This window comes from Cajanus cajan, chromosome 3, assembly GCF_000230855.2.
Source record: "Cajanus cajan strain Asha chromosome 3, NIPB_CcT2T_4, whole genome shotgun sequence".
NCBI classification, from domain to species: domain Eukaryota; kingdom Viridiplantae; phylum Streptophyta; class Magnoliopsida; order Fabales; family Fabaceae; genus Cajanus; species Cajanus cajan.
Window position 1 is genome coordinate 20798786 of NC_138519.1, and position 20281 is coordinate 20819066.

At 33.1% G+C, this 20281-nt stretch overlaps 1 protein-coding gene across 1 annotated transcript; it reads left to right on the plus strand.

Annotated features, from left to right (window-relative positions):
• Positions 1–8110: 8110 nt before the first annotated feature.
• LOC145956137 (putative disease resistance protein At4g27220) lies at positions 8111–9652 on the plus strand. The gene has a single exon (XM_083071700.1). It carries the CDS (start codon positions 8111–8113, stop codon positions 9650–9652), a length of 1542 nt encoding a protein of 513 aa, XP_082927826.1.
• Positions 9653–20281: the final 10629 nt, after the last annotated feature.

The following is a 20281-nucleotide window of genomic DNA, read 5'->3' on the forward strand; positions in this document are numbered from 1 at the left end:
TCCTCCCCTCCTATAAATACCCAACACCCCACCACTTGTAAATACTTTGGATTATATGATATTGAGTGAGCCTTTTGTGCCTCAAAATCCATCCTTAGTCACTAGTTAGTTTCGGTTAACCTCCTCCTATCTCCACCCTTGGAGAATAGGAACCCTAGAGTGGCCTCCACCTATACTTGGAGTGAGCCAACCTTGAGCAACCAAATACCATTCACCTAAACATTTCCGCCACCCTAAACCTACTTCACGCCCATCTTCCTTTCCCCATCATAAGTCACCTTTTGTCTACCCTTTTGAGAGCCTAGATCAAGGGCGAGGTCTCCTCCCTTCACACTCTACATTAATCATGGAAAGGAGGAAGCCATCACTTCTTCTTGCCAGTGGTTTTCGATGGAAACCACATGTTGACAATGATCAAGGATATGAAAATCTTTGGGAATTCTTTCCCTATTCTGGGATGATGATGATGAGGCCTTTTCAGGGGTTAATGGATTGTGAGCTAATACTGTAAATTTATTTTCAAGAGGAGTTTTATTCAAGGTATGAGGAAGTTTTCTAGTTTGGGTTGTTTTTGAATATGAGGGTGCAAAGTCATCTAGCGTGAGGCTAGATGGCCCTGACTTTTCAGAAGGGTTGGGCTGAGAGCCCATTTTCTTTGTCGGGGTGGTCATGAGAGGAACCCTGCAAAAATTCTCTTGTTAAAAAATCTGGAATAGAATTATTTTTCCCTTTTATAAATTCAATTTCAAAGTCAAAACAGGATATTAAACTTTGCCATCTTGCAAAGATTTGTTTCGAAACTAGGTTTTTAACATCTTTTTCTAAAACTTCTTTTGCTGATTTACAATCTATTCTTAGCAAAAAGGTTTTATTTATTAAATCATGCTGAAACTTTTGCATGCATAAAACAATGCTTAAAATTTCTTTTTTAATAGTACTATATTTGGTTTGGGCTGGATTCCAAATACCCGAATGGTATTTCACTATTTGTTCAGGATGGTTTTCTACCTTTTGCTTAAGTATTCCCCCATACCCTTGGTTTGAGGCATCAGTTTCAACTATTAGTTGGGCTTCGGGGTTTGGTATTCCTAAACAAGGTAAGGTTTTTACTTGGGCTTTTACATCCTGAACTATTTTAGTGAGCTCAGGGGTCCAAGGTTTTGGGTTTTTCCGTAACCTATTATACAAGGGTTTACACAATATTCTAATTTTTGGAATAAAATCAGCTACATAGTTTACACAACCTAGAAATCGTTGTAACTGAGTTTTATCTTTAATTTCATCAAGAAATTTTTCAGAAAATTCAATACTTCTTTTAATAGGGGTAATTGTTCCTTGGTATATATCATGACCCAAAAATTTAATTTTTGTTTGGGCTAACTTAATCTTCTTTTGAGATACTACCATCCCATTTTTCTTGATTAAATTTTTAAATATTCTTAAATTTTTTAAATGTTGTTCAATTGATTAAGAGAATATAAGCACATCATCTATATAGACTAGTGCAAATTTTGAATAAGGATTCAAAATAGTATTCATTATATTCTGAAATTCTGATGGGGCATTTTTGAGTCCCATTGGCATTACATTCCATTCGTACTGTCCAAATGGAACTATGAAGGAAGTTTTATATTTATCTTCTTCTTTAACTTTTATTTGGTAATATCCACTCTTCATATCAAATTTTGAAAATATTGTGGCGTTATATATTCTACTTATTAATTCTGATTTGTTTGGTAAAGGATACCTAATCCATTTTAGAACTTTATTCAATGGTTTATAATTTATAACCATTCTTGGTTCTCCTCTTTCAATTTCAGAAGCATTCTGTACATAAAATGCAGCACAACTCCATAGAGATTTACTAGGTCTTATTAATTTTTTATCCAAAAATTGTTTAATTTCTTTTCTACAATATTCAAGGGTTTCTTTATTCAATTGTACTGGTTTTGCTTTAGTTGGAATGTCTTTTTCAGAAAATCCTTCTTCATATGGTAATTCTATTTCAAAGGAATTACGATCCCAGAAAGCATTAGGAACCTCTGAGCATATTTCCTTTATAATTTCATTTTTAATATCCTTAAATTGTTTTATAACTTGAGGATTTTTTAATCTTTCTTCAATTTGTTTATATCTTATTTCATTCTTTAATAATTTAATTTGATCGGTTTTTGCTTGTATTCTGGTTAAAAAATTGTCTTCATTTATATCTTTTAAATTATGTATTTCTTTTATTTTCTTTGGTTTTATAAATTCAAATATTAATTCTTTAAATTGTATTCCTTCTGATGTTAGAGTAAAAGGGTATATTTGAGTTAGGAAAGGGGTTCCTAAAATCATTTCTTCACTAATGTCTGGGGTTAATATAAATGAGTTCTTAAAACATGTTCCTTTATTACAAATATAAGCATTTGAATGTTTATATTTTACCTTTAATTTATTTGAATTAGCAGCTCTTAAAGTTTGTACAGTTTTCTCATAATATTGAGTAGGGATTAAACCTTCTCTTATACAATTTAAATCTGCTCCTGAATCTACTAAAGCAGTCAAGGTTTTATGAAAGGTTCTTCCTATCTTTAAAGTAGCTTTTATTAACCATTTTTGTTGTATAATTTTTATTTGCTGTATTACGACATTTTCTTCATTATTATTTGAAGTAGAGGGTTGATCTTCTTTTTCTAAAATAGCTTTTATTATTTCATTTTTTTGAAAATTTTCTTGTTTTATTTCTAAAATATGATTTTTAATTATATTAATTTCTTCTTTTAATTTATTAATTTCTCTTTGCAAATCTTTTATATCTACAGGTTTTTCTCGTATTGCAGCTTTCTTAATTATTTGTGAAAAATCATATCCACTAAATTCAGGAGTGTCTACTGGTTCTTCTTGATTTTTATCTTCTAAAATTAAATATTTTAATTTAACTAAATACGCTAGTTTGTCTTCTTCATTTGGTATTTTATCTATCATTTCTAGTATTAATTTAGATTATGCAGTTATTACATTTATCTTAAATGAGCACGCACAAAGTTCTTCATCACATTCACACTCACTATCTTCTTCACTAGAGGTTTCTAAATTTTCTAAAAAATCTTCACTATCACTATTTTCATTTTCACTTTTAGATTCATATAATAATAATTTTGCTATTTGATCTTTTAATTCTTCTGACATATTTAAATTATTAATTTTTTCTTTTACTTTACAATCTTTTTTCATGTGATCATAACGACCACACTTAAAACAAACTATTCCTTTATTTTTATTTTGATAGTTTAGTTTCTTAAACTTTTTCTTATTATTATTGTTGTTATAAAAGTTTTTCTTTTTATAAGGTATATTTTTTCTAAAATTCTTACTTCTTTTAAAAGATTTTCTAAAATTTTGTTTATTTTTTCTAGAGGGAGGAGTTAAACTTTCATACCCATATTGGGCACAAAAATTACCTAATTCTTTATTTCCATTTTCTTTTTGCTTTTTAATTTATTTTTCTAATTTCATATCGTTGCAAATCTGTATGACGGTATTTTTTATTACAGCAATTATTCTTCCATAAGTTAATTCTTGTAGACTTTCATCATATAATTGGCCTAATTTTTCTCTTACTTTAGTAGCAAAGACTGGGAGTAATCCTATGTTATCAAACAATTATAAATTTTACTTTATTTCTCTTTATTTTTTATTTATTTCTTATCAAATCAATTCTCAACTATTCTTTTTCATTCCTTCTATTCTTCCCACTCCACCAAACAAAACATTAGCGAAAACTCATCCTTTTCCCTTTTTGTCCTTCATGACTAAGAGAGAGAGCCCAAAAAACCTACAGAAACACGGATTTTTAGTGGCCCAAACTACTCCCTTTCTCAACCTACACCTCAATCCCAACAATAAACCATCAAATCTCACGAATTTAGCCACATGCAACAACAAGAAAATTGAAATTAACCTTTTTCTCAAGAAGGACCCAAACCCATTTTCCCTCAACATTTTCACATCAATGCAACTTAAAATCACATCATCTTTAATCATACATAAGTTAAGAACTCAAATCAAGTTTCTCTTACCACGATTAACTTCTTAAAAGCTGTAATCGAGGAAGGAAAGTTTTCCCAAAAACTAGCTTTTCTCTACTTTTCTACTGGAATCGCAACTCTAAAGATCACCCTTTAGCTACTCGAGACTTGAATCTCTAGCTTGAAAAAAATCAGGGGTTCTTGGAAGTCTTGGAGGAGAAAAAAATCTTCTCATTTTCTAGAACCCTTATCTCTCTTAAAATTTAAAAATGAAATATGAAATTTGGCTTTTCGTTACCCTACATTAACCTTATCCTCCTCTTTTCCAACTTTATCCTTTTATTAAGTTTAAGACTTCATAACTTTAGGATTCTCTCGTCACTGTTCCTTCTCTAACCAGCAAACAACATCAGACAAAGCAGTTAATAAAAATAATTTTCATATAGGAAAAACGATTGTGTTACATAATTTATATTAAAAATATTTATTTATTATGAATTTTAATTTTAATTATGATTTTATTTTACATACTAAAATATTAATTACATTTAAAATTCATATAAATAAATATTTTTAAATATATAAATTATATTTTAGATTTATGATAAATAATATAAATTGTGACATAAGATTATTTTTAGTTTTGATAATTTATTTTAAAAATTAAAATTTAATTAAAAATAAATATGATCAACACTAATGGAAATAGATAAAAAGTTAACTCTGTGCAAACTTTCTTATTGAGAAGAATGTCTAAGAAAAATCTTGTTAAGGAAAATTTTTTAAAAACATTATCGTGCAAGATAATTATTATCATTTATATATATAGAGTCACATGGAATATATTTTGATATTTATAATCATTATTACTTATTAATTAGATTATTTTATTATTTTTTTCATTATGTACTTGTCCAATTCAACAACATTTGTCTACCTTTTCAATTTTTCTCTGTTATAATTAATGTTACACTTGTTTATTTATTTTTTTTTAACCAAGGTTTAGGTATAGGGTATTTATCGTCAAAAACAGTTACTAATTTTCATTAAGGACCGTTAGTGTGCACAAGGTTGATATTTTCCTCCCACCGTAATATTTTCCACCTAACGACTTGTGTCAACTAATGTTTGTATTATACTTGATGTTTGAATTTGAATAATTAATACTTATTTCTTCCATCAATTTCTATTATTAGTTGCAATAATCCATGCTAATCATTCTACAAGTATTTATCTTTTTCTTTTTTTTTTTCAATTCAAAACTTAATTATGAATTGACATGTCCTGTGAGAATGACACAACTAGTTAAGTTCCTTTACTCCTACCGACTAGGACTTAGGATAAATCTTCAAAGATGTTAGTGGTTGACTTTGGACTTGTATGGAATTGTACCTTGCTCTAATCTAATTGAATTGACATTGTTATAAAGTCAGAGTTGTAATATCTCCATTCCCTCCTCGTGTTTATATCCTATATTCATCTATGTTCCCATATTCTACGGTATGAAATTTGTGTCGCTATCTTTGTTCTCGTAGGGTATTAGATATACTAGCATTTGTCAAAAATTAATTAAATATTTTTTTTTGCAAAATAATATAAAAAAAAAATGAATTTCAACATAGAGTAGCAATACAAAATTACATTAAGTTTCATTTGACATAAATTTAAAATAGAGTAAGAATTACATAAATCAAGTAAATAATAAAAAAGAATAAATTAAGTTTCTAAAAATTTAAAGTGAGGACAAGTATAGATATAGGGTGAGTAAGTATATATCCATTCTTATCCTCATACCCAATTTAATAAACCAAGTATTATAGTTAGATTAGATATTTTCATCAAAGTCGCAATGGATTCGGATATTATCTACATGTTAACACAAAACAATCCTAGAGTTGATGTTGTGCCAATGAGACCAACATGCATATCATGACATGTTTGATAAATAATCTTAATCTTCAAGTATATCACTAAGAGTTTGATTATTAGTTCTATATGTTTGAAAAAAAACTTATCGAAAGAGATCAATTTCTCTAATAGAACTCAATATCTCCATATATTAACTTTTAAGGTGTACTTAGGTTATGTGAAAAATATAAAAGTAAATGAGTACTTATTGTTTGTCTAAAAGCAACTGTGGTGTTAGTGGATTGCGTATTGTAACCGCGTTGATGTCTTGTAAAATAGATGAATACTTAAGAAATATATTGATGTTGCGTACTAAAATAATCCTTAATTTCTAATAAGGTTTTATCATATTTTTATTTTTTTTTATCTCTATAATTTGATTTTTAGTCTTTATTATTATATAACTAAAATTTTGGTTCTTATAGTATTATCATATTTTATTTTATTTATTTATTTTTTTTTTTAATTAGGAGGTATAATTTCTTTCCATGTGATTAGCTAGTATAGGCCGACCTTTCTTGAACAGGTCTGTTCTAAAGGCTCATACCTCTGTATCCTTGAGTTCTAACGACTTACATCTAGTTGATGAACCATGACCGTAAGAGCATGATTAAGGGTCTGATGTGCCCCTTTGGCGCTTCAGCTGAGACTGTAGAGGATCGTTCTTGGTCCACTAATGGCTGAGATGGTCACACTGTTGTCTGACAGACCTAAATTTTTATCAATATTGGTTGGTATAAGTGGTAATGACTTGTGTTCCTTAACCAAGATGTCTAAGCTTGAATCCTAACTTAAATATGGAATAAATTATGTTGAAAGAGGAATATTCACTTTACATGTGTTCACGGTCTTTGGTGAAGACTAATCGCAGATACTTTTTACCAATTATATGGTTATCCAAAAAAAAACCTCTATATGAGCAAAATGTTACCTCCGGTCACAACTCCATGCTAAAGTCAAGGATCGAACTTGATCCTTGATTAAGGAGCACAAGTGTGCCAAAGTGTCAAATGGTTTGTGCTAAAATCTTTTGGTTATTTTACTTTATTGATAGTCCTTATAACTTTATTTCGTATAAATTTTGATTTCTCTGGCATTGTAAATATTATTTTTAATGATTGTACGTGTTCTAACGTGTTTTTGATAAAAGAGGCGAAAACTAACATCTATAAATATAAAGATGAAAAACTAAACTTGGAAGAGACTAAAACCAACATTGAATTAAATTATTGGAAACAAAAATGTGTTTAAACATTCTGATATTTGATTACTTGGTATTAATGTACAGGTGAAGATGTAGTTAATGGCGGGAGAAAAATCAATATTGAAGCATGGATGTTGTTGATTTGCTTTTGAAGGTGTTACAATGTCTAAAGCCTGTGTTGCAATATCTATGGTCGGTGGTGTCGCCATATCTACAGTTGGTGGTGTCGCCATATCTAGAGCAGGTGTTGCAATATCTAAAGTTGGTATTGCAATTTCTTAAGTTGGTGTTGCAATATCTAAAGCCGCAACTGTATGAATTGTTGCCTTACGAAATCAGAGTTAAAAAACTAGCCAAAGGTGTCAACAAACTGCTGGAAGTGAAAAACAGGGTGCAACTTAAAGTTATAGAGGAAGAAGAAAATGAGAGAGATATTGGCGATGTTACTATATGGTTACAAGAGGTAGATAGGGTCATTTATGACTATGAGGATTTCATGAAAGATGAAGAGCATCCGTATGCCGTGTGTTCCGATGGTTACCTTCCTAAACCAGCAATAAGATATCGTCTAAGCAGAATAGTAAATCGTATTACAAGAAGGGTTAATGTACTACTGGAGACCGCAAATAAATGGTTGGACTTGGGCCCACCTCCTTCCAATGCTGATGTTGATAACATTAGGTATGAAAGTTTTGCATCGAGAAATCATACAATGGGTGATATTATGAAAGCCTTGTCTTAGAATAGTGGATTAAAGCCTAACTCAACCTTACAAAACCGGCTTTTAAGGTAAAGGTTGCTTTCCACTTATATATTATTTAATTGCCTAATCTCTAGTCGATGTGAGACTTGGGTTTTTCCCAATACCTTGGAAGACTCAAATGTTGGAGTGATTGGAGTTTGTGGGTGGAGTGGTGTGGGCAAGACAAGTTTAATCAAAGAAGTTGCTAAGAAAGTAAAAGGCAACATTTTTGTTGAGGTGATTATGGTGAACGTTACAAGTTGTCCCAACATACCAATTATTCAAGGTCAAATTGCTGACAGGTTGGGGATGAAATTGGAAGAGAAAACCGAGAGTGGAAAAGCAGCTCGCTTAAGGGAGAGATTAAAGAACTCCAAGGAGAAAACGCTTATAATTCTAGATAATATGGGAGTCAAACTGGACTTCAGTATGTTGGGAATTCCATTTGATAACAATGATCGTAACAAGATGAATCACAAAAAGAAAAACCCTTTGGCCTACCACAATTATGCAATGAAAATAGAGGAATTTGATGCTACCAGTTTGTTGAAGAAAGAAGATTCTCTTACAAGTTACAAAGGATGCAAAATTTTGATGATTTCCGACAATAAACAACTTTTGTTAAGTCAGATGGATGGGAAACAAATTCCAACTTTTTGTGTAGAAGCATTGATGGAAGAGGAAGCAAAGATGATGTTTAAGAATATGGCTGAAATGGATGATGAAAATACTCTATTTGAAGCGTTAGCAGCTCAAATCGCCAAGAAAAGTAAAGGGTTGCCCATGACGATCGTAACAATTGCAAATGCATTAAAATATAAGAGTCTTCCTATATGGGAGGATACATATCGAAAGCTTGAAAGCCAAAACTTGACAACAATGCTCGAGTTTACCATAAAGCTAAGTTATGATCTTTTAGAAAATGAGGAACTCCAACACTTTTTCTTACTTTGTGCTCGCATGGGTCATGATGCATTAATTACTGACTTGGTGAGATATTGCATTGGTTTGGATTTACTTCATGGAGTTTACACAGTAAGGGAAGCTAGAGATAGAGTACACGTGTTGGTTGCGAAGTTGAAAGAGTTAAGTTTGCTGTCTGATAGCTTTTCAAGTGACCGTTTCACCATGCATGATATTATCCGTGATGCGGCTTTGTCGATAGCGTCCCAACAAATGTATGCATTTGCACCAACAAAGGAAAAACTAGATGAATGGCCGAGCATGGATAAGCTTAAAAGGTACACTGTTATTGTTTTACAACATTGTGATGTGACTGACATCATGAAAGAGTTTCCTCAAAGAATAAATTGTTTTGGACTTAGAGTCTTCCATTTTGACAATAAGGATCCACGTCTGAGAATACCAGACAATATTTTTTATGGAATGAAAGAACTTCGGGTGTTGATATTGATTGGCATTCATCTATCACCATTACCTTCATCAATTAAATGCTTAACAAAACTCAAAATGCTTTGTTTCGACCAATGCAAGCTTGGTAAAGATTTATCTATCATAGGAGAGTTGGAGAAATTAAGAGTTCTTAGTTTATCAGGAACTGATATTGAACATTTGCCTGTTGAGTTGAGGAAGTTAGCGAAGCTACAAATTTTTGACATCAGTAATTGTTTTCAACTTCACACGTTTCCTGCTAATGTATTGTCAAGTTTGACTAGCTTGGAAGAGTTGTATGTGGGAAATAGCCCGATTCAATGGAAAGATGAAGCAGGACAAGGAAACCAAATTGGAAATGCTAGTCTTTCTGAGCTAATGCATCTGAATTAGTTAAGGAAACTAGACATTCAGATCCCAAAAGTCACCCATTTGCCAATGAAATTGTTCTTTGACAAGTTGGACAGTTACAAAATGGTCATTAGAGAATTTAATTCGTATACAGTGGCGGATTTCAAGATGCGAGAGACTTTTGAAGCATCAAGATATTTGGCACTTCAGCAAGAAGAAGGCTTTGACATTCATCATCGAAAAGAGATCAAATTACTATTCAGAAGAGTTGAAAATTTGTTGTTGGGACAACTAAATGATGTCAAAGATATTTTCTATGAATTGAATTATGAAGGATTTCCATATCTGAAATATTTGTCCATTATAGGTAACTCAAAAGTTAAGTTCATCATCAATTCAGAGAACCCAACATATCCTGAGAAAGCATTTCCCAAATTAGAGTCATTGTTTCTCTTTAAAGTCAACAACATGGAACATATATGCCACACTCAAATTACAAACGATTCGTTCTGCAAATTGAAAGTCATCAACATCAAGATCTGTAATCATTTAAAAAATGTCTTCTTCTCTTCTATGCTCAAACATCTTTCTGCACTTGAAGCAATAGAAATTTCTGAGTGTAGCTCTTTGAAAGAGATTGTTACCGTGGAAAACATTAGAGATCGAATTAAGTTTCCTGAATTACGCTCTTTGACACTACAATCTTTATCTAAATTTATTGGATTCTACACCCTTGGTGCATCAATAGGAGAGCAAATGCCAAATTGGAAGCCTCGTGAACTTTTTGATGAAGAGGTGTGCTCAAAATTGTTCTGTTGATTTGATTTATCTTTAATGTTTTGGACTTGCTTATATTCTATACTATATTCAATTCTAGAAGAGATGTGCTCAAATTGCGAGTAACTTGAATACAAACTTGAGAAAATCAAAATAAATTTTTTAACTTTGGAGACCAGTTAATTAAATATGTTTGTCGTTGCACGTTGCAATTTTCAAATTAGAGAGATTGGAGCTGTCCTCTTTTAAAATCGAAAAATATGGAATGACCAACCTTTAACTAGACTTTTCTTTCAAAATTTGATACACTTGGATGTGAATAATTGCTGCAATTTGCGATACCTACTGTCCTTTCGATGTCCAAAGGTCTGATGAATCGTCAAAGCCTTTTCTTAAGTGAATGTAGGATGATGGAGAGCATATTTATTGCAACGGAAGTTAGTATGATCGAAATTGAGGTAAGTTGATGGACTATATCATATTTCAGATCTTTAATATTTGATATGTAGCTGCTACCCATGTTATCTCAGATATTAGATGATTTAAATTTTTTGTGATGATGAAAACTACAAAGAAAAACCTAAATCTCACATAGGCTAAAGATTAGGCAAAAATATAATATTAGGCAAAAATATAATATATAAGTAAGATCAATCTTCATTTTACAAGATAGTTTTATATGATTCACTTAGATCTAAAATCTGTAGTATACTAGGCATGGGGAGCTGTATTAAAAAAAACACATAAGATTCACACTATTAGAGATAAGACAAAAATAGAGTATATAAATAAAAGTTGATTTAGGCCCAAAACTAGTGGTGCTAGATGTGAAGAAATGTAATGAAAAAAACTTAAGTCTTACATCAGTTAGAGATAATACAAAAATAAAATAGTAAATGAGGGGTCAACCTTCACCTTACATGTTGATTTGAACTCAACCCATAGTGTTGGGTGTGAGGGGACATATTAGAAAAAATCCAAGTCTCACATCGACTAAAGATAAGAAAAAACTAAAGATAAGACAAAACTAGAGTATATAAGTAGAGGACATTTTTCATCTTACAAGTTGATTTAGGCTCAAAACTCAAGGTCCAGGTGTGAGGAGTGTATTAGAAAAATTGCAAGTTCTACATCAGCTAGAGAATAAGTTGAATAGAGTATATAAGTTGACTTAGGCCCAAATCTTAGAGTGTTTGTGATGGAAGACTTGTTGAGAAACCGGATTGATGTTGATTCCCCTTCAAGCTTCTCCCTAGATCTTTGGCTCCTTGATTCTTCCTATGCTTGGTTAAGGTCTCCTATGGAGGAGGAGGCCTTAAGACCACCACGGTTGGTGGAGAAACTCTCCCAAGAGGCGCCACTCCTTGAAGAAGAGATAAACCCCTTCAATTCTCACCACACTCTTCTATGGAAGGGATAAGAGAATTGGATACACTCAAAGAGGTTTAGGGACTTTTGGAAGAGAGAAATCTGAACTCAACTCAGAAAATGCAATCTCTAATTCATCAAAAGTGTTTTACAATGAAGGAAAAACGAAAATATAGGAGTAGGAAGCTTGGAGAGTAAGCTAGTCTTAACCATGGTTCACTAGGAACCATGGTAAGGTCTAGCTAACCACTCATGGTCTTAGAGGCTTGGAGTGCAAGCTACTCACTTAGCTTGCTTGGTAACCAAGCTAAGGAGAAGCTTGTGCTTCAAGCTTCCAAGCTTGAGAAGAACCAAGCAATTTGCCAAGTGTGAACACAAGTGTGAACACAAGTGTGAACACATCTAGGTGGGCGGCCTTTTGGACCTATTTTACTCCAATCACGTTTGAAAATGGTTAATTTGGTTTAGTTAGGTTCATTCAATGTGAATGGAACCTAGCTAAATCAAATCTATGAAAAATTAGGAGTAAAATGAGTCCAATATGTAAATTTTAGCCTAGGACCACCTTTGGCTAAATTGCTAGGAGCACTCTCTAGCTTACTAAGGACACTCTATATTTTGCTAATGCCACTCCTACTAGAAAAACTAAAAAGAATGTATTTCTAGGTTAGGTTAAATGGAGTCAAAGTGCCCAAGTGACCTACCCTAGAAACAATATACAATAGCTACTAGAAAGGAAATAAAGTGCCTCACAAATACAAAGGCAAAAATACACCTATACAAGTATCTAATATATACAAGGTACAAGAAATCAACTATACAAGTATGTACAATGGAAACTCAAGAAACTAATAAGAGGAAACATAATCAATGCTCATGAAGAGCAAAGGTCTAAGAAGCACCTCCTCTGTAGAAGTCTCTTCGAGCTTCCTAACCATGGACCTTGTTAAAGGCCCAATGGTCTTCAAGTGTGAGCATCCTTGGTTCACCCTTCACCCTTCTTGGTCTTACTTCTTCCAAAGGGATCCTTGGGGATTAGATTTCCATCATACCCTCCCCCTTCGAAAGGATTTGTCCTCAAATCCAGTGGTCCTTCCACAAAGATAGCATCACCTACAATGAAAATAAGAAATAAAGCATTAGGGATGACATATTCATATAACAGATGTGGAAAGTGCACCCTATGAGGAATTCCTTCTATAGTCCTAGAAAGGGTCCTTAGATTAGGAAGGATGGGTTCTATAAGAATAGGATCCTCACTATAGTGTAGTCTGAGTGTAAAACTAATTCCTAAAAATGTTAAAGTGCTAAAACTATAACAAACTAATGAAGTAGTCCTATATACTAAGATATCTTGCCTAAAGTACCCTATGTAGTAACCTAGGCTTCTATAAGAAAACAAAGTGAATATAATAAGGAAACTACCTAGACAACCCTTGATCATATTATATGTTAGATACATCATGGAAGAGGGTGTAAAGAGTTTAGAAAAGTCATAGAATCTAATTTGGTCTTGAAGGAAAGTAGTAAAATTAAGTTCAAAGAAGTTTGAACTTCCCTTAAGATCAAAAATAGAAATTAAGACACCATGAGATGTATCTAATAAACAATATAAATCAAAGGTTGGGTGCTTTATTAGAACAACTAAAGAAAGAGAAGTCCTAAATAGACAATGGCTGTCTACTTTGGGCACCACCAAAGTAGTAGCATAAAAAGTAGAACTAGGTGAAGTCCACTCCTTCTTCACAAGACTAAGAACTTGAGATCCTTTATTTTCAAAAATGTTTAGGTTGTGGATCTTAAGCTCTAAGGCTGTGGCAGCAGTAGAAAAAGAGCTAAAATCTTTGTGAAGAAGAAAAGTCTTTTTGCAATCATTTTGAATTAAAAAGTGACTTTCCTTTTGCACGAGATTTTTGGAGGAGACACTATCCTCCTTACTCTTTTCCAAGAGTAGTGTCTTTTTAGTGTTAAGAAGGTGAAGAGGTTGTTCAACTAGAAGACATTTCTTGATAGAATGTTTTATTAAAAATTGACTTCTAGGAACAACTTCCTTAGAGGAGACACTACCCTCCAACTCTAGAACCTTCTTTTTCTCCTCTTTTCTTTTTTTTGATTTCATAATTACTTGATCCTCCAGCACTTGTGAAGGTGAAAGAGGAGTCAAGGTGTGTTTCTTGCCTAGGTGGACTAGGCAAATTTTGTTTGTAACACCATCATGAATGGCCTTCCTATCATGTTGACAAGGCCTTCCAAGTAAAATGTGGCTTGCATCCATTGGAATTATATCACATAACATTTCATCTTTATATTTTCCAATGGAGAAAGGAACATTTACTTGATCCTTAACTTCTATAGGGCCATCCTCATTAAGCCATTGAAGTTTATAAGATTTAGGATGGGCTATAGTAGTTAGGTTAAGCTTATCAACCAACCTTTGGCTTACAAAGTTATTACAAGATCCACTATCAACAATGAGAGAACAAGTTTTCTTAAAAATTTTGCATCTAGAATGGAAAAGGTTCTCTCTTTGTGATTGATCATTGGGTTGGTTGGTAAGTAACCTTTGGGCAATGAATAGGTCACCTTCACATGGTGCTTCCTCACTAGAACTAAGACTAGCATTTTCTTCATTTGAGGATGATAAAGAAGATGAAGTGCTTTCCTCACTTAGGATCTCATTGCCCCTAATGATCATGGTCTTTTTTGTGGGGCATTGGGAAGCTATGTGTCCCCTCCCTAAGCACTTAAAGCACTTAATGGAACTAGTTCTAGGCTCATCGGAAGGCTTTTGTTTTTCTTTATAGGGTAGTAGTTCAACTTTATCCCTAATCTCTAGGTTTAGGCCACTTTTGAAAGCTAGCTATGGTGGTTCTCTCTTCTTCCCTAATTCCAGCCCTTAGCATAAGCAACTCCATTTGTTGCCTATATTCCTCCACACTAAGGTTCCTTTGTTGGAGTCTTTGGAGCTTTTCCATTAACTCCCTCTCAAAATAAGGAGGAATGTGCCTTTTCCTTAAGGCACTCCTAAGTTCATTCCAATATTTAATGGAGGGCTCTCTCATAATTTGTTTTTCTCTCATTAGGGAAGTCCACCAATGCATAGCACTCCCTTGAAAACTAAGGGTAGCCATAGGAACTCTTTTCTCTTCACTCACATTGTGGCAAGTGAAGATTTGTTCAACCTTCATCTCCCAATCCAACTAATCATCAACATTATCTTTTCCATGGAAGGGAGGAAGGTCAAACATAGGTTCTCTAGAGGTTGTATCATGCATAGGCCTATGATGCCTAGGGGGTCTTTGATAGTAGCCATCATCATGGTGACTACTATAAAACCCTTCACTTGTTAATGAGTGAGTGTGTGAGTGATGGCTTTTGGGTCTAGATGACCCATCATCATGTGAATGCTTATGGGACCTAGAAGGCCCCTCTCCATCATGTCTCTTGGGCCTAGAATGCCCATGTCCCTCATTGGCATGGGGTTTGCTAGCCTCACCCCCCACCACAAGTTTACTTAACAACTCTCTAATGGTTTCATTATTTTTTTCATTTTCTAAGTCTTTTTTTCTAATATACTCCCTAAGTTTTCTAAGTTCATCTTTAGTGCTCTTATGACTCTTAAGGGAATGTTGACCATGCACACTACTATTATGAGAATGATCACTCATTTTTGCAAGGTAAAAGGTTTTCACAAATATTTAAAGAATTTTGCAAAATGAGTGATAAAAATTTTCACAAAGAGTTTTTTTTTTCTTTTTAGTGTAATACTAAGTACTTGGAGGTCTAAGTATACAAGTTGCACTATCAAGGGAGGTGAGCTACAAGGAGCCACTTAATAACCAAGACTTTTCAAGTGGAAATTACTAAACCCCCTTATACTTTTCTTACAAAACAAAGTTTTCACACAAGAAAGCAAAGTAGTTGTGTGTGTGTGCACGAAACCCCTAATAGGCAAGGAAGCCTTCTAACACGAACTTAGAAGCTAAACAAGTAAAAGGAAAGCAAGTAAAGCATGTACTAGTCGTAGGGTCCTAATGTGGAAGTCCAAGTGGCACTTGAAGCTTTTTGGGACACTCCCACAAATCTAAACGAAGTATGAAAGCAATAAATCTAGGCGTGTCCTAATGGAGCCCAAATGGGACTTAAAGCCTTTGGGGACCCTTCCACAAGTACTAAACGAAGCTATGAGTCTTTATTTAGAACTATTTAGGAAGTGGTGGAACTTAAACAATGTCCCAAACAACCACTCCTAAATGTAGGTTTGTATACAATAGCAAAATTAAACAAAACTAACCCAAGTAGGGTTAAAGAGTTACAAATCAATGGAAACAAAACCAAATCAAAATCTTCTTGAAGAATCTCCTCCAAGAGTAGTTAGGACAGGTCTAGAACAGCCTTGAAACCAAGAGAAAACGTCCCAAATTGGTCTCCTCCAAGCCTTCACCAAGCCCTCCAAATCCGTCACTAATTTCTACAAAATCCGTCACAAATTTGTCTCCAAATCCGTCTCTAATTGTAACCTAAAATTCAAAAACAATTCTTGGCTGCAAAATTAACAAACAAGTGAGCCTATCCAAGGTGTTTCACTCAGGTTTGGTGTACCTCAATCTCCTTCAAGTATAAGCTCCTTTGAGATTAGCCAATATATCTCAATTATTCCTTCCTTCCAAGTGTGATGGCTTGAAAAAGGATTATGGCTTCACCAAGGCTTAACAACCAAAACAAGAGAGAGTAGAGGCCAAGGAATGAAAACTGAAAAGTACAATTTAGAAAGGCTACACTCTAATGGGAATTAATGAGACAAAACAAAGAGGGCCAAGAAGACACAAAGCAACAAATAAAAGCAAATTTCAAAAGCTAGCACACAAAAGATTATACCTAGGAATGGTACTAGAATGGATTACAAAAACCAAAATAAAATTTGTGCAATTGTTTTGAAGGTTTTAAAGTCTTTTTCCAACCACTGGACAGCAAGCAAACCTCACAAAAATTCACACAAAAATTCAAGGCCAAGTGCTACAAAATTTGCTTTGTTTTCACTTTAATTTTTCTAGGTTTTCTCTTTTGTTTTCTTTTCTTTTTCTTTTCCTTTTGTCACTTTTCTTTCTTTCTTTTCTTTCAATACAGAGTGTAAGCACTTCAAACAGAGGCCAAACAATTAATAAAGAGGTTTTCAAGTGGTGGAGAAAAGAAGAACAAGAAGAGTAGAAGTGTAAGTGTACTAGTCAAAAAATTTCAACACAAAATGTTACTAGTTTTAGTACTAGTTTGTTCACTTCTTTTGTACACTTTAATTTTCGTTTTCAATACACTTATACCTCTGTTTTCTTTTATCAAAACAAGCACAAGACACACAAGGAATTGCTGGTCACAAATTGCTAAGAAACTATTAGCAAAAGAAGTTCACAAAAATTGACTCTAGAACATGTTAGGTCTAATAACATGCATTGGAATCTTTTATGAGCACACTAAGATTTATTTAATGTTCAACCAGAAATGACACAATTCAAGAACAGAGGTTAACACATTAAGATTCAAAAAGAAAAAGGCACAACAAGGATTTAATGACAAGAAAAACAACTACACATGACTCTAAGACAAAACTAGTAGATTAAGAAATGTAAAAAGCTTGTATTCTTGTTTCTTTTTAGGAGTTTTCTTTTAGTCCGAATTTATAGGAGTCCAAAGATAAAAGCAATCCTAAAACAATCAAAAAGACATACAAAGAATACCTAAAGGCACATACAAGGATTGATTCACAAGAAATTATAAAATGAATCAAGAAAAGCAAGACAAGGTGAGTGTGTTCTATAGATTTATATATGTGACACAAGAACCACTCAAGGCACACAAACTCAAGACACAAAAAGGAAATACATGGAGGAATAGTAAAGACACATAACAAGATGATATTGGACGAACAAACACAAGACAAAAAGCATAGGAACGAATTTACCAAGGAGACCTAGCTCTTGATACCAAATGATGGAAGACTTGTTGAGAAACCGGATTGATGTTGATTCCCCTTCAAGCTTCTCCCTAGATCTTTGGCTCCTTGATTCTTCCTATGCTTGGTTAAGGTCTCCTATGGAGGAGGAGGCCTTAAGACCACCACGGTTGGTGGAGAAACTCTCCCAAGAGGCGCCACCCCTTGAAGAAGAGATAAGCCCCTTCAATTCTCACCACACTCTTCTATGGAAGGGATAAGAGAATTTGATGCACTCAAAGAGGTTTAGGGACTTTTGGAAGAGAGAAATCTGAACTCAACTCAGAAAATGCAATCTCTAATTCATCAAAAGTGTTTTACAATGAAGGAAAAACGAAAATATAGGAGTAGGAAGCTTGGAGAGTAAGCTAGTCTTAACCATGGTTCACTAGGAACCATGGTAAGGTCTAGCTAACCACTCATGGTCTTAGAGGCTTGGAGTGCAAGCTACTCACTTAGCTTGCTTGGTAAGCAAGCTAAGGAGAAGCTTGTGCTTCAAGCTTCCAAGCTTGAGAAGAACCAAGCAATTTGGCCAAGTGTGAACACAAGTGTGAACACAAGTGTGAACACATCTAGGTGGGCGGCCTTTTGGACCTATTTTACTCCAATCACGTTTGAAAATGGTTAACTTGGTTTAGTTAGGTTCATTCAATATGAATGGAACCTAGCTAAATCAAATCTATGAAAAATTAGGAGTAAAATGAGTCCAATATGTAAATTTTAGCCTAGGACCACCTTTGGCTAAATTGCTAGGAGCACTCTCTAGCTTACTAAGGACACTCTATATTTTGCTAATGCCACTCCTACTAGAAAAACTAAAAAGAATGTATTTCTAGGTTAGGTTAAATGGAGTCAAAGTGCCCAAGTGACCTACCCTAGAAACAATATACAATAGCTACTAGAAAGGAAATAAAGTGCCTCACAAATACAAAGGCAAAAATACACCTATACAAGTATCTACTATATACAAGGTACAAGAAATCAACTATACAAGTATGTACAATGGAAACTCAAGAAACTAATAAGAGGAAACATAATCAATGCTCATGAAGAGCAAAGGTCTAAGAAGCACCTCCTCTGTAGAAGTCTCTTCGAGCTTCCTAACCATGGACCTAGTTAAAGGCCCAATGGTCTTCAAGTGTGAGCATCCTTGGTTCACCCTTCACCCTTCTTGGTCTTACTTCTTCCAAAGGGATCCTTAAGGATTAGATTTCCATCAGTTTGGCATGGGATTAGAAAAAATTCAAGTCTTATATTGTTTAAAGTAAAGGCCAAAATAAAATATATAAGTGAAGGACAATTTTTACTTTATAAGCTGGTTTAGGCCCAAAACTCATAGTTTTGGATGTGAAGATATGTATTAGAAAAAAACTTAAGTCCCATATTAGTAAGAGATAAGGCCAAAAATAGAATATACAGGTGGGTAGGACAATTCTTATTTTACAAATTGATTTTATAGGATTGAGTTAAGTTTAAAATTTACATTCTCTAATTGCACATTAACTAGAAATAAAGCAATGGTTGAATTAGGCTTAAAATTCACATTTTATAGCTATATTAGAGCTCTAATATAAAGTTTAGCTATGATTTTATAGAGTTAAATTAGGTTAAAAACTCACATTCTCTAATGGTTGAATTAGGCTTAAAATTCACATTTTATAGCTATATTAGAGCTCTAATATAAAGTTGAGCTTTGGTTTCCATCCTCAATTCGTTTTGCTTCGTTTTTATTACTTTTTGATATTTTGACCAGTGCAGCAAACTTTTATTATTACCATCGTCTGCATGAAAGTCCTTCAATTGTTTTTTTTTCCTTCTCTTCTTGACAATAAGAACTAACATGCTTGGGCTCGATCGATGCACCTAGCTTTGATTTTGAAGAATAAGAAGTTCGTGGATGGTATCATCCCTAAACCTGTAATTTCAGCCTTTCAGGACCATTATGTTTTGCTTGGACTCGTTGCAATACAATGGTTGTTTCTTGCCTTCAAAGATCCATATCATAAATTCATAATCCATAGTCAAACATTGTTAGATGAATTTTTGACTTAATTATGTTTTTAATCCTTCTAATTTGAAGAATGTATATTTTTGTCCCAAAATTTTAAAACTTATGTTTTTAGTCCCTAAAATATAAAAAATTATTATTTTAGTCTTTCAAATTCAAAATTTATCTTTTTAATCGTTCAAATTTAAAACATGTGCTTTTAGTTCTCAAAATATAAATACATTATTATTTTAATTTCTATACTCAAATATTATTAATTAATTTATTGTACAAAATTCTTTTATAATTGTTAGTGAAAACATCACGTTAGATCAACTAATTAATACTATAAAATTATGTTAATTTGTTACTCTCAATTATACTATTGCTAATATTACATAACTATTGTAATCTATCATTGTCAATTAGACTATTACTAGTTTCATTCTCAGTGAAAACATCACATTAGAGTGACTAATATTACAAAATTGTCATGATCAAATATTGTCAATCATGTTATCAGTGGTCATTAGAGACTAAAATAATATTTTTA